This window comes from Ailuropoda melanoleuca, chromosome 13, assembly GCF_002007445.2.
Source record: "Ailuropoda melanoleuca isolate Jingjing chromosome 13, ASM200744v2, whole genome shotgun sequence".
Taxonomy (NCBI): domain Eukaryota; kingdom Metazoa; phylum Chordata; class Mammalia; order Carnivora; family Ursidae; genus Ailuropoda; species Ailuropoda melanoleuca.
The window spans coordinates 49,901,302-49,914,624 of record NC_048230.1 but is presented as its reverse complement, the minus strand read 5'-3'; the positions used below and the strand labels follow the sequence as shown (position 1 = coordinate 49,914,624).

The 13,323-nt window shown below is 51.5% G+C and overlaps 1 protein-coding gene across 1 annotated transcript in view; it reads right to left on the bottom strand.

The window, feature by feature from the left end:
• Positions 1-3,800: 3,800 nt before the first annotated feature.
• ANKRD60 (ankyrin repeat domain 60) overlaps positions 3,801-13,323 on the bottom strand; it is a 10,188-nt gene continuing 665 nt past the window's right edge. Inside the window, exons 2-5 of the mRNA XM_034641579.1 lie at positions 13,041-13,242; positions 8,019-8,149; positions 6,281-6,446; positions 3,801-4,102 (exon numbers count right to left, since the gene is read on the bottom strand). Coding sequence (XP_034497470.1) covers positions 3,801-4,102; positions 6,281-6,446; positions 8,019-8,149; positions 13,041-13,242 — 801 coding nt within the window. The remainder of the gene's footprint in view (positions 4,103-6,280; positions 6,447-8,018; positions 8,150-13,040; positions 13,243-13,323) is intronic.

Here is a 13,323-nt window from a genome sequence, read left to right as displayed (position 1 = left end):
TAAGTGGTGCTAGTAATAATAATAATAATGGGCACTATTTTTCAAGTGTCTGCTCTGTGCCAGGCATTTAATCCCTCCAGTGATGACAGGGGCAGGTTTTATTACCTGAATGTTACAGACCAAGACACTGAGAGATGCAATTGCTTGGCCCCATGCCACCCAGCCGGTGGCGAAGGAAAGTTCTCAACCTGACCTGCCCCGCGGCCAGCACAGTAGGGCCACAGCGGCGAGGCTTCAGGCCCCCAGCGCTCTGCCTCGTCGGTCCTCTCGCCTCCAAAAACATAAGCAGGTTAGAATGGAGATGATGAGGACTCTGACAGTCAGAGAAGCTGAGCCCTTGGGAGGTGACAGTTTGCCCCCAAGGTCACGCACTAGCTAGGAGTGGAGAAAAGAATAGAATCCCGGCCCACAAATACACCGAGAACAAGACAATGTTTTCCAATGCCAGCAAAATCCTCTTGCCTGCAGAAGCCTGCTCTGTGTTAAAGGGGAGATGAGTGAGGGTGGGAAAGGAATCGAAGGCATACTGGCACCAAACAGACTGTCTCCTTGTCGGAATCAGGACTCAGAGCAATCCGCACAGGGAAAAATGTCCCCAGCCTGTGTCTCAGTGTCATTTAAAGCAATTTCAGGGCCACCGAGAAAGTCCCCCAAGTTGCCACCAGGGGGAATGCCCTTCTTTCCAGCAGGCTGGGAAGCTCTGGTTGGTGAATAGACCTGCGGTGAGGAAAGCATCAGGGTCCAAGATGCAGGGAGAGTCAGTGGCAAGAGAGAGACCCAGGGGGTAGCCTGAGGTCCAGAGGAGCAGTCAAGGTGCCCACATCCAGGTTCTGGAGGATGCTGGAGGCCAACAGACTGGCTACAGAGGAAAATTCAGCATCTCTGTCCTGCTGCCTCTGAGACAATGGCAGCGGCAGGGGGCCCTGGGGCTGGATGGTTAGGAGGCTGGGTCAGCAGAGCCAGGCCTGGCCAAGATGTTCACGTTGCCCTCTGGGCCCCAAAGTGCATATGACCTCTTTGTGATTGTACTGCATCGCCTTCTAGAAAAGATTTCAGGCAACTCCCAATTAAACATGTGTACTAGAAAGAGAAACTCATTATAATTCACTCAGGGGAAGGGCAAGGGGAGGGTATTTGCCCCAGCCGAGCACCCCAGCAGGCAAGGTGAATGGGAACACGTGGGGGGCAGAGCAGTCATTATCTGCTTGTAATGAGCAGTCCCCCACCTTCCAAGGGCTGTTTTCCAGGCTGACCCAGGGAGAGCAGAGCTGGGTATTATACCCAGAAGACTAACCAGAGCCCCCCTTCCAAGAGGCCCCCATCCCATCCTGCACTCGCAGTGAGACCCACCTGGGTGATCACGGACCACAGTGATTCACACTGAAGACCATCCCCAGTGCCTTGGACCTAAAAGGATTTCAGAGTACCACAAAAACACTTGAATTGACCTCACACACAAAAATTTTTTTCTGTTGTCTCCACCAAAAAAAACAAAATGAAAAAATGCTTACTGAAGTATCTATGGTATGTAACGTGATTGTGACCAACTGCGCACCCACTCTTCTTCGGCTAAGGACATGTTCTATTCAGTATGTGATGCAAGCTTGTTGGAATATAACGGATAGTAGTGTAAGAGTGTCTCTAAAACGAGCCCCCAGGACCCCTAAGAGCGTGTGCGTGACCCTGCCACAGACGGACCAAAATGTCAACCAAGGAGTTTGGAACTTGCCCCTTTCCTGGCCGAGTGTTTAATTGAATTGGGGATGGCATATGAAGATACGGTGCTTGCCTCCAAAGTTTTGGGGACAAGTGTCAGGCAGGCAGTTGACTCTTTTAACAACAGAGACAGAGAGCAAAGCTGCTGGCAAACTCATGACTTTGAGTAATGCCACTTGTTAAGTTAAAAGGGTGTCCGAGTCGCCCTGCCAACACACCTCATTAGCTAAATGAATTGACCCAATGGACGGGGTTATTTAATATCTGTCTACTGACTTGGGAGAATGTCTGCCAAAAACAAGATCTCAGTTTTGACACAGTTGATGCTGAGCTCTATGTTTTTTTCTGACTATTATTTGTCAAACAGATTGCTGAGCTGGGTACAGCCACGTCTACCGAGTGTAAAGCCACATCATCAACACGGATCTTCCTTGTTATGACAGCAGGAAATGCAGCCAATTAATTTAAAAGCCGAATCCAGTTATTGGGATGTGTGTTGGAAAGAAGGGCAGCCGGGATACGGTGCTGTTTTCCATGACTTTAAAAACAGAAGTTCCACGGTCGAGAGACCATTGTCACACAGACAGATCCCAGAAGTCGTGTCAGAATATAGGGCTTTAGAGAAACATACATAACTGTGGGGCGGGAGTGTGGACGATACCTATCACCCAGCAAGACCCACGGCCGTCCCAGCCTGTGGCTTCCAAGCCGCAAACGTTCCAGGAGCCTTGAGTTGCTTCTACCAGTGTCCTCGGTGAACTGGGGTAGTCTGGCAATAGGAGGCAGTCGCATAGCTGTGCCTCAGGTCTGCTACTCCTTCTGGACCATGCCACCATGTATTAAAAAAGTCAAGTCAACACTTAAAAATCAGAACGTATCCTATCAAAAGGCTCTGGATAGGGGCGCCTGGGTGGCACAGCGGTTAAGCGTCTGCCTTCGGCTCAGGGCGTGATCCCGGCGTTGTGGGATTGAGCCCCACATCAGGCTCCTCCGCTGTGAGCCTGCTTCTTCCTCTCCCACTCCCCCTGCTTGTGTTCCCTCTCTCGCTGGCTGTCTCTATCTCTGTTGAATAAATAAATAAAATCTTAAAAAAAAAAAAAAGGCTCTGGATAAATCTAGCAGCCGTTGGCTCACTTTCTGCTGGAGCTGATGCATGGCACCCTCTCCAGACAGGGGTGTGCATGTCAGCTGGCCCCGGTGCCCACCTTCCCCTCTGGCTCCCATTCCCAGCTCTGACACATGGCAGGCTGGGCCCCTCGCGAGGTACAGAGCCTGGAACTAAGCCTAGGAAGGATGATGGTGTTGCCACAGTCCTAGCAGGGAAGGAAAACTCTGGAGGGAGTAGGGGTGGAGGGGAGAGGTGTGCTTGGACCACGGGGGATGGGACCAAAGGAAAGAAGGTGCCAGCTCTGATTCTCTCCTCCATGAACTCATCATCGTCCTTTACACGGTCTCCCCTAGATTTAGGACTTACCAGCTTTCACCAAGACTATAAGGCATCCCGGCAGAGGACGTGACCGGAGAACCAAGCTCTCTCCTTCACTTGTCCCCTACCTTCCAAGCCCCGATTCAAGCAGCAGGTCCCTCAGAGATGGCTCAGGAAAACTTCCGGAACACCCCTAGCTGCGGCCGCACGTAGCCCTCGGTTCCTGAAATTCCCAGCCCACCCTGCGCATGACCCCCCAACATTTGCCAGCAATTGTTCCTGCAAAGCAACGGTGCTGTTCTCGTACTGCTATTACTTCTCTTATGCTGATGCATTAGATGGTCTCCAGACGCGAGAGAAGGTAATTGGCTCCCATCACCCCAAGCCGCGTTATTGGATACAACGTACAAATAGCTTAAAATTAACGGCTGGCATCAGAGCCCGCTCGGTCCGTAATGGATTACGGAATGAACACAAACTCACCTGCTTCCGTCAACACCCCCCCCCAAGTCATTTGCAAACAGGACAGATAATTTAGTATCTGATTCAGATTAATTGCCGTGTTTCCTTGGCTTCCTGCTCACCAAGGGCCACTGTGGATGTGAACTCTGCAAAGTTACTCAAGTCAGCTTTGAGGAGCGAACGTTCCCCGCGGGAGTCACACTTGGCTCTTCTTGGAGCTAAGCCTAGACTTTACCCTGTGAAAAACCTTGTTTGTGATCAAGTTCCTTGGGTCCGTCGTCCCTGACCTCGTCAGCCAGTAGAAGAGGAACATCCGCCGCTCACTGTGCCTGCGGTTCAAGCGCCGGGCGATGGACATGGGGGTCTCCCCCCTGGCATCTTTCTCATTGACGGAGGCCCCATAGTTGAGCAGGTGGGTTATGCAGTCCAGACGGCCCATGGCTGCAGCCACGTGCAGGGCTGTCCTGCCCATGGGGGTTTTGCTGAAACAGTTGGCTCCTGTAAAAAAGACAGCTGGCTGAGGGAGGCTCACCCTCCCGGCCAGGAGCCTCCCCTCCAGAATCACATTCCGGAAGAGAAGCTCGGGAGGGGTGAGGCCCTGAAAAGAATGCTTGGGAAAATGAAGAACTGCCCCTGGCCCCAGCACGGAGTAGAAGGGAGGAGGCATCACCGCACTGTCCCAGCACCCAGCACTGCCCTGCCTCCAGTCTGCCCACAGCACGCTCCTGCTCAAACCCCATTTCTGGCATCCACCACCCTTGGGGGTCATTTTCGAGGTCGTTAGTGCTCTACCTCACCCTACGACCCTCCCCCCACCACCCCTCCCTCCATGCTCCAATTATACCAGGCTTCTATCTTTATGCCTTTAAATACACCCTGCTCCTGCGTCCTGCCCCAGGCCTTTTGCACATGCTGTTTCCCTTTGCTAACAGCCACCCACTCCTGCCACCCCTGGCTAACTCCATCCTTCTTTATCCTGCAATCACTTCCTCAGGAAAACCTTCCTTGGCCCCCTCCCCATGAATCCCACCCCTGTATATGCTCAGTAGACATTCTGCATCTTCAGAACATGCTGTGCACGATTGACCATGGAATTAATTATTTGTAATAATTTGCTGACTTCCCTTCATAAACTCCACAAAGGCAGAAAACACACTTGTTTTGATCACTGCTGTTTTCATCCCCGGCACGTAGCGCGATGCCTGGAGAAGACAGGCACTCGGGAAATGACAGACAACGGGCGGCCTGACTCATGGACAGATTTCACTTCGATTGAATTCCTCACTGCCTCCTGCAGATGGATGAGCTAATGACAGGTGTCCAATACGGACTTGTTGAACTGAATCAAATTCTGGGTAACAAATATCATGACACAGAAAACAAGGCAATTCACTTACAAGCAGCTGACATTTCTGTAGCCAGTGTTCATGAGCTGTGGCTGGTCGGTGAGGTGACGTTTTAAATAGGTTCTCATAACGCCCAGCCTCAGCCTCGGCAAGGCTTTGCGGCGGCTGTGTGCAAAGGACAGAAAACTTTGCAAAGCTGGCTGTAATGTTTTAACTGGTGCTTTCAAATACATCACAGTTCCATCAGAGTGAAAATGACTTTTTATGAGCTTAAAGGACTGCTAGTCTGTGAACAGCCCATATTTCATCCCACAACAGGCGGCGTGCAGAAAGCAGTGGAGGAAGAAACAGAATAGTCAGGAAAACCTCTACCCACCACGCAAACGCCAGTCCCCCTGCCCCGGCCTCCGCCTCGGGCATGCCTCCACCTTGCTTCATGGCAGCGGGGGAGGGGCAAAGACGACGCAGAGAGGCGGGGGATCAAGGCCGCGGGCCGGAAAGGTTCTGATCTGAAGGCAAGTTGATAGGGGAGACCCTCGGATGAGGCCCCCTTCTGGGCCTCAAACCCCTGACCAAACAGTACGTCACATTTTCTTCCTTTTCCCGAGGAAGCTGGCGGCCTGGGCTGTCTGCAGCCATTGTCTATTGTTCTGGAATGGTCGACACCTCAATCAGTGGGCCTCTTTTCCCAAAAATATCCTACATCCAGGGAAGATGAAGTGTGCTCCGGCGGAGTCTCATGCAAGCCCTCACATTCAGAGACAACGCAGGCCAAGGCTTCCATCAACAGAGGGGGAGGCAGCTTGCCCTTTGGGGGGCGGATGGGAATGGAGATGAGGTGAAAAGAGGGTTTAGGGCAAAGATCGCCTGAGGGAAATAATTCAAAGCCGGGGAGAAAGGAGACTGGCCAGCCTGCCGCCCCTCCTCCCCAAGAGAGCAATGCTGGCTTGGGGCTAGACCCCTCAGACCGTTAGAGAACCCCAACGTCAGGTGGGGCAGAAACAACAGGGGAGTTTAGGAACGTCTCCAGCAGCATGACTGCTTGGACCCAAGAGGCCGGGAAGCTCTTTTGGCTACTCCTGTGAATTAGTGTCTGAAAGTTCCGTCTCCCACAACAGAAAGAATCTTCTGGAGACCTGGCCAAGAGGACAACAGCCTTCACTCAGTATGTCCTAAGACCCCTACAGAGAGAGAGCCAGTGGCCCACAGGGACCGTGACTGGTGGTTGACACAACACCATTGCTGAAGGGCCCAGGAAGACAAGCCACTCTGTCCTCCCTACCCGCAGAAGACCCCACCTTGTGAACATACTCAGCCATCTCAGAATTACCATGTTCTAGAAGGTACTGCACAGCATCCGAGTGGCCTCTGTGAGAGGTAATGTACAAGGCCACGAAGGCTCTCTGAGCTATCCAGTCCTTCCACTGCTTGTGTCCCAAATGCTGCGAATTTGCAGTTTGGTAGAGAGACTCCTCATCAACACCAAGGCAAGAGAGCTGGCGGGACAAAGGGGTTCCACACAGTGAGTCTGAGTTATTTCAAAAGTGCGCCTACACCTGGCTGGCGGGTGCCTGGACCCTCCTGAGGGGAGGTTTGCTTGAAGGCCGAGTTAAGGCTCATGATGGGAACAGAGGGGGCAAACCCTAACTGAGAAGCTGGAATACACCCAGGGGAAGACATTGTTGACCGAGCCTTATACATGTCCAGGAAATACGCATTTACCATCAGGCAGGCTCGGGAGGCAGGAAATTCTTCCTGTTGGTGTTTTGAAGAGAGAAAATAGCTTTTCTGGGTGTCCAGAGGAAGGTGGTTGTGGCCATTAAGGAAGACACCAGACGACACGAAGTGGCCTCCCCAGAGGGGAATGCGCTTCTCTGGAGACTTGATGAATTCTGGCCTTCCGATCTATTTTCGGGCCCATTGTCTCCGCTAACTTTTGGAACACTCTGAACTCCACTCACGGATGAAAAATAGCCCCATAACATAATCATCTCGTGGTGAAGTGAGGCCCTGAGCACGAGAGGAAGGCTGCGGGCTCCAGCAGAGAGGAACTCCATCCCAAATGCGGGGTATCCGGTGTGGGGGCGGCAGTGGGGGGGAGGCAGAGCCCCAGAGTGTGGGAGACTGGAGGGAATCCCCAGGTTCAGAGCAAAAGCCAGAAAACCCATGAGGACTGAGTCCTTGGTGGCAGAGGGGAGGCAGAAGGCCAGGAGCAGGACGACATCAGGGAAGGACCTGGGAGAGGATGAGCGAGGGCTGGGATGAGCCCCACCCCTCCTTCTAAGGCTCCCGCACACTGGCAGGAGGTTGCCCCGTCAGTCATGCCCTGCCTCCCCAGAGACCACCCACCTCTCCCAGACCTGATCCCTGCAACCCTCCTGCAACCAGCCTTTCCTGATCCCTTTTCTGGCTGGAAGTCAACTCTCTCCTCACACGCTCATAGCCTTTCATCCAAACGTACTTTCTGGAAGGAACATACACTTGCCCCTCTCAGCACCCCTACCCCCCACCGCCTTCTCTGTTGGGCAGACATTCTGGTTTCCTCCTCCCTTCTCCCCGCTGCCCACCCCAGAGCTCAGCTGAGAACCAAGCACAAGGCGCTGGCAAAGAGTAGACACCTGCTGTGTATTGAGTAGCGTGTGGCCTTTCCGCCTTGGGGGAGGGGCAGACCCCCATTAGGATTTTGCCCCATCAGATGCTCTAGACTGCGCAATTTCCCGGTTATCCGGAGCTCTTCACCCACTGTTAAGTCCAGTTTTCGACTTTACAGAGTGTACATGTGAATAGAAAACGCACCCTCCCTGGTTGCTTCTCCTTCGGTGTCTGTGGGGGGAGGTGAGCGGGTTACAAGTGGACGCCGCGAAATAGCAAACCCAAGAGTGAGTGGAAACTCTCAATAAGGGATTTGATCATTATGACATGAGTCCTAGTTCTCTTTTCTCCTACTCTGAAACGTTTACTCAATATTCACATGAAAGATTGAACTCCCCTCCCACACACACACACACAGACACAGTTTACGGTTGCTTCATGAAGTATAATATCCATTTAGAGAAGCATGAAAGCACCTTACTGGGATCGCCTTCCACAGCCGCCAAAACCAGTTCCGTCCATCCATCATAATGCCAGATACATAATGAAATAATTCCACCAGGAACAACATCATGGAACTTCAGCGTGGTATCATCCATCAAAACTCCTATAGGGAATAATTTTTTCTTTAAAAAAATGGGTATTAAAGATAAACTATTACACTTGTTATCTTCAGAGATGATCTGACCTTGGGTATCACAAAGATCATTTGAAAATCTTGACCACTAATCTCATTTGACGACTCCTCACGAGTCTGCGTGTGGTCGTGAGTGCTTTTTAGAAAATTAATTTGGCTCAGCTCAAAGAAAAGCCAACCCCCCCGCAAAAGGCAACAATTTCTAAAATTCTGTAATTATAACTAGTTCTATGGCAAAAAAAAAAAACATGCGTCAGTAAGGTTATTTTATGAGGGAAACTCTATAAATAGGACTGCTCCAAGTTACTGTCCGTTACATGACAGACGCAGCACAATGGACCTATGTACGTCATACGTGAAGCTAAAATACTAGCGTCTGGTTAGTGTTGTCAACAGTTGGTGAAAGATGTAACAATGGCTGAACTTTGTTGTGTCTTTCAAACGATGCTCGACGGCATCGTTTTTTTCAAGCTTGGCACTATCGACATTTTAGACCAGATCCTTCTCTGCGGGGGGCGGGGGGCGCCCTGGCCACTGCAGGGCGTTAACAGCGCCCCTTGCCTCTACCCGCCCGATGCCGATGGCACTCTCACCTAGTTGGGACCATCCAAAAGGTCTCCAGAAGTTGCCAAATGGCCCCTGGGGGACAAAAGGGCCCCAGTTAAGCATTTATGGTCATGTAAGAATTGTAACGTTGCCATTCACCATGATTTGGACTCGGGACGTTAGAACTCCTTTGGGTCACACCCAGAACAATCCTCCGCTCGTATGAGACAATGGGGTGAATGGATCTACTCACACTTCACAAGCTCAGACCGTTTGGGAAAGACCACTGTAACAACAGAATACAGAAGAGGACTCTAGAACATTTTAAGCGAAGGTGTCTTTAGTTTACCTTGTTAAAGACACGCACGTTTCCTTACATAGCCACGTGTAATCTTGCTTAGGAATAACATCATAATTGCTTTTCTCTACAAATGTTGCTGTGAGTGTAAAGTCTCGACTCTGCAAAGTCGGGTTATCACTTATTCCGAGTGGAATCCATGAGCTCTTGGGATTCACGATGGAGGGATTCCTAAGTGGCTGTCCCAAGCACCTACACTCTTCAATCCTCATGACGAGCCAGGTCTGTCATCTCCGTCTGCTGGTGAGCAAACCGAGGCTCCCGTCGCTAGGAAATAGCAAAACCAGGGCTCCAACCAGAGCTGCCTTCCCTCCAGTGCCACGCATGGGTCGCTCTAGGCTCCGTCGGCCCCCTTTGGTGGTTACGAGAAACTTCGGTGGGTGTAAACAGGGAATAGCGATTAGCAAATTTGTTAATTAGGGTCTTATTTGTGGTTCTAACACAAGGATAATCAGTAATTAGTCTTCAGTAAGACAACTTGACTTCCTAACAACTTTGAAAAAAAATTGAGTAAAGCTGTGTTTCCCTAAGAAAGACAAGAGTGCAATTCACACATGCTGAACAGCTCTTCGAGAAATCAGAGCACATTCTCTTTACAAGCAGGCAGCAACTGCCTTTGGCTTAGACAAATACTAATTATCACCAGCTAAATAAATTATTACAGTCGACAACAGACGTGGAAGGTCGCCCCTCGTCCATGAATTTGCTCACCCCTTTTAGATTTGTGTCTCTCAAGGTTTTCATGCACACATTATCTCATGTGATCCTCCCTGGCAAACTTTACGTGGGTGAAGGGGCATCCGCGGGTTATTTACAAGCAGGAACCCAGATTTTCTTTTCTCAACGTAGTCGTACCTTCTTTCTTTCTTTTTGGTTTGCTGTCAACAAGAAGGGTTGCAACCTCAGGAGAGGTCAAGCTTCTCTCAGTTGCTAAGTGCTTGCTGAGTGATAGGATTGTGACATCAGTACAAGTCACCAGGTGTCTTCCGTTGCCTCGTAGCTCTCTTGAATTTATGGCTCAGCAGAGCTCATCAGGGAAAATAAATGAACAGAAGGGGTGCCAGTCATGTGTAGTTCAGGGTACATAATTTTCTCATTACTTGTTTTGGAATACTCTGCCCTTCAGCAGCTCACCTCATTGTGGACGTGTTACGTACACATTGCATTTGAGATCTATACTTCTTTCCACATAAAGCCTCAGAAATGCCCCCAGAGCATCCTCCCAACACTCATATAGCAAACTAAGGACGTCCCAGAAGGTGCTTCACCCACGTCAAAGAGAGCAAAGGACGGTGTTCTGGCCTTTGGTGTACATTTTGAGTTTCCCGAGTCATCCCCGTCTAGAGGGGACATGGCACTGAGAATTCTAGAGCCCGAAGGCTCTGCGTTTCAGTTTAGGAAACAGAGCCCCGGAAGGGCAGTGTCTGGGGGCATGGCAGTTGTGGAGACAGGCTGCTCGCGGATCTCTGCCTGTCCCCACCGCGGCCCGGCCCTGCAGTACGGCTGCAGTGTCTGCAGTACTGCTGTTCGCGTCGTCTGTGCAGCAGCCTACAGAATGTGTTATGCCTCCGTTTTCTTAAAGTATTTTTGCGTTGATTTCAGCCAGGTGGGGAGATGATGGAGCCCAGCGGCTTTGATCCTATTCTCATATCCTAAATATCGTAGGGATTGGGACAGGGGCAGCCAGGCCCTCAGGCTGAGGGAAGGAGATGGACGGTTGAAGAGATGGGACTCTAGAGCCCTTGCCCTCCCCTGGGTGCCACCCATATGGGATCTGTCCGGATAGGGGGCCCTGGGATTCTGATTTCGCCACAGTGAGCTTTGGGTGCTGGGTTCTGATTCCAACTGGGTTAGTTTTGAGCTCCTGACGTGGACAAGGACACAGCTTGAGATTCGGGGTTCTGATACAGACTGGGTTAGTGCCAGTATTGGGGGTTCAAACGTGGGTAGGGCTTGCTTTGAGATTTGGGGTACTGACGAGAGCAGAGTTTGCTCTGGATGTGGGGTTCTGATGAAGGCAAGGTTTGCTTTCTGTTTGGGGGTTCTGGTATGGGAAGGGTCTATTCTGGGGCGTAGAGTCCTTGCATGGGCAGGACTTGTTTTGGGATTTGGGGTTCTAATGTAGCTCTGGGTACTGTAGCTGGGTACTGTAGCTACCAAGGGTAAACAATCCTTTAGGTCAGCCCTTGGGAATAGGGGGTCTCGGTGGCGACAGGTTCTGCTCCAAGATTTGGGGTCCTGAGATGGGCAAAGTTAGGTCTAGAGCTTGGGGTTCTGGTGTGGATAAGGTTGGCTGAGGGATTTGGGGTGCAAATACAAGCAGAGCTTGCTTGAAGTTTGGGGGTCCTCACATAGGCAAGACTTGCTTTGACCTCTGGCTTCCTTACATGGATATGTTTGGCTTAAACATAGTTTCCATGAGATTTGGGGTTCAGATATGGGTATGTTCTGCATGAGTTTGGGGCAGATTATGTCTCATGCTTTGGAGACCGTATGAGGTTATTTTGCTTGGGATTGGTGTTCTGATGTGGTCATGGTGAGCTCGGGAACTGGCTTTCAGATGTGGGAAAAGTTCATTTTGGGTTCTGGCATCCTCATACAGACAGAGACGGCCGATGGATTGGGGTTTGGGTGCACAAGCAGCTAGTTAGAGACTGGGGGCTCAGAACCGGGCTCATCTGCTCTGGGACTCAGGGTCATGATCTGGGTAGAATCCGTGTTGGGATTCAGGTTTCCGTTGCAAGCAGGGGCAGCTCGGGGAATTTATTTGGGTTCAAACATGGGCGTGGTTTGCATAGAAATATGGGATCCTGGGGTGGGCAGTTTATTTCAGGTGTTAGCGTCCTTCGGTGGACGTGGTTGCCGGAGGATTCAGGGTTCTGAGGGTCGCATAGTTAGCCTGCACATCTGGGATTCAGTCTTGGCCAAGTTTGTTCTTGGTTTGGGGGTCCTGAAGTGGGCAGAATTTGTTCTGAGCCTCAGCACCCTTGTACGGACACGGCAGCCAGAGGAGTCAGGGTTCTGAGGTAGTCATGGTTATCCTGGAGATTTGGGGCTGTCTTGGGCAGGTATGTTCTGGGTTTGGGGGTCCTGAGGTGAGCATTTGTTTCAGGCTTCAGTGTCCTTTCATGGACATAGTTCCCGGAGGATCTGGGGTTCTGGGGTCATAGTTACCCTGAAGATTTGGGGTTTAGTCCTAGGTAGGTTTGCTCCGGGTTTGGGGGTCCGGAAGTGGGAACAGTTTGTTCTGAGCTTTAGCAGCCCCGTGTAGACACAGTTGCCAGAGGATCTGGGGGTCTGAGGTAGTCGTCGTTACCCTGGAGATTTGGGGTTCAGTCTTGGGCACAGTTTGCTTCAAGCTTTGGCATCCTTGTGTGGGCATGGCTGGCTGGAGGACTGAGAGGGTTAGGAGTCCCATGGGGATTGGGAAGTTTGCTTTGAGTTTGGGGTCCTGCCATGGGAAGGTTTGCCTTAGATTGTAGGGTCCCACTGAGGACAGGCTTTGTTTCAGGCTTCTTGTCTTGGCTCTGGGATTTGGGTCCCTGATAAAGACGTGGGTGGCCTAAGGGTCTGGGAGGTCTTGCTAAGGGAGCAGTATCTTTGCTGAGATCTGGGGTCATGGGGATATGGACAGGATCTGCTCGGGGTTGGCAGGTCTGACTAGGCAGCTTGCTTTGGGACCAGAGTCCTGTCACAGGCGGGACTTGTTTGTGGATTAGGGTCTTGCTGTGGACAGGGTCTGCCCTGAGATTTGAGGTCTAATGTGAACCCGGTTTGTCGGCATTGGGAAGTCCTTGCGTGGCCAGGGCTGGCTTTTCCATCTGGGGTTTCCAGGGGTTGGGGTGGGGTTTGTTCTGACACCTGGGGGGGGGCTCACATGGGCAGGCGTCCCCTCGGGGACAGGGCGCCCCGGTGGAGGCGTTACACGTGGCGAGGGAAGGGGTGGGCAGGGGCCACCTTGGTCCAGGTACTGGAGCCGTTGCAGGTCCAAGGGGATGCCGACTGTGAGGTCCAGCTCCTCCTTGAGTTCCCGCACCGTCATGTCGCTGCGGCATTTTGTCACTTGGAACATCTCCCTGGTCTCCTCCAGCAGCACCCGCATGACGAAGGTTTCTGGGGAGGCGTCTGGGGTCAAGTTGAGAGCCGGGCTCCCGGCCTCCTGGGCCGACGCCGCTCGGGCCAGGGGCCGGGGGCAAAAAAAAAAAAAAAAAAAAAAAAAAAAAAAAAAAAAAAAAAAAAA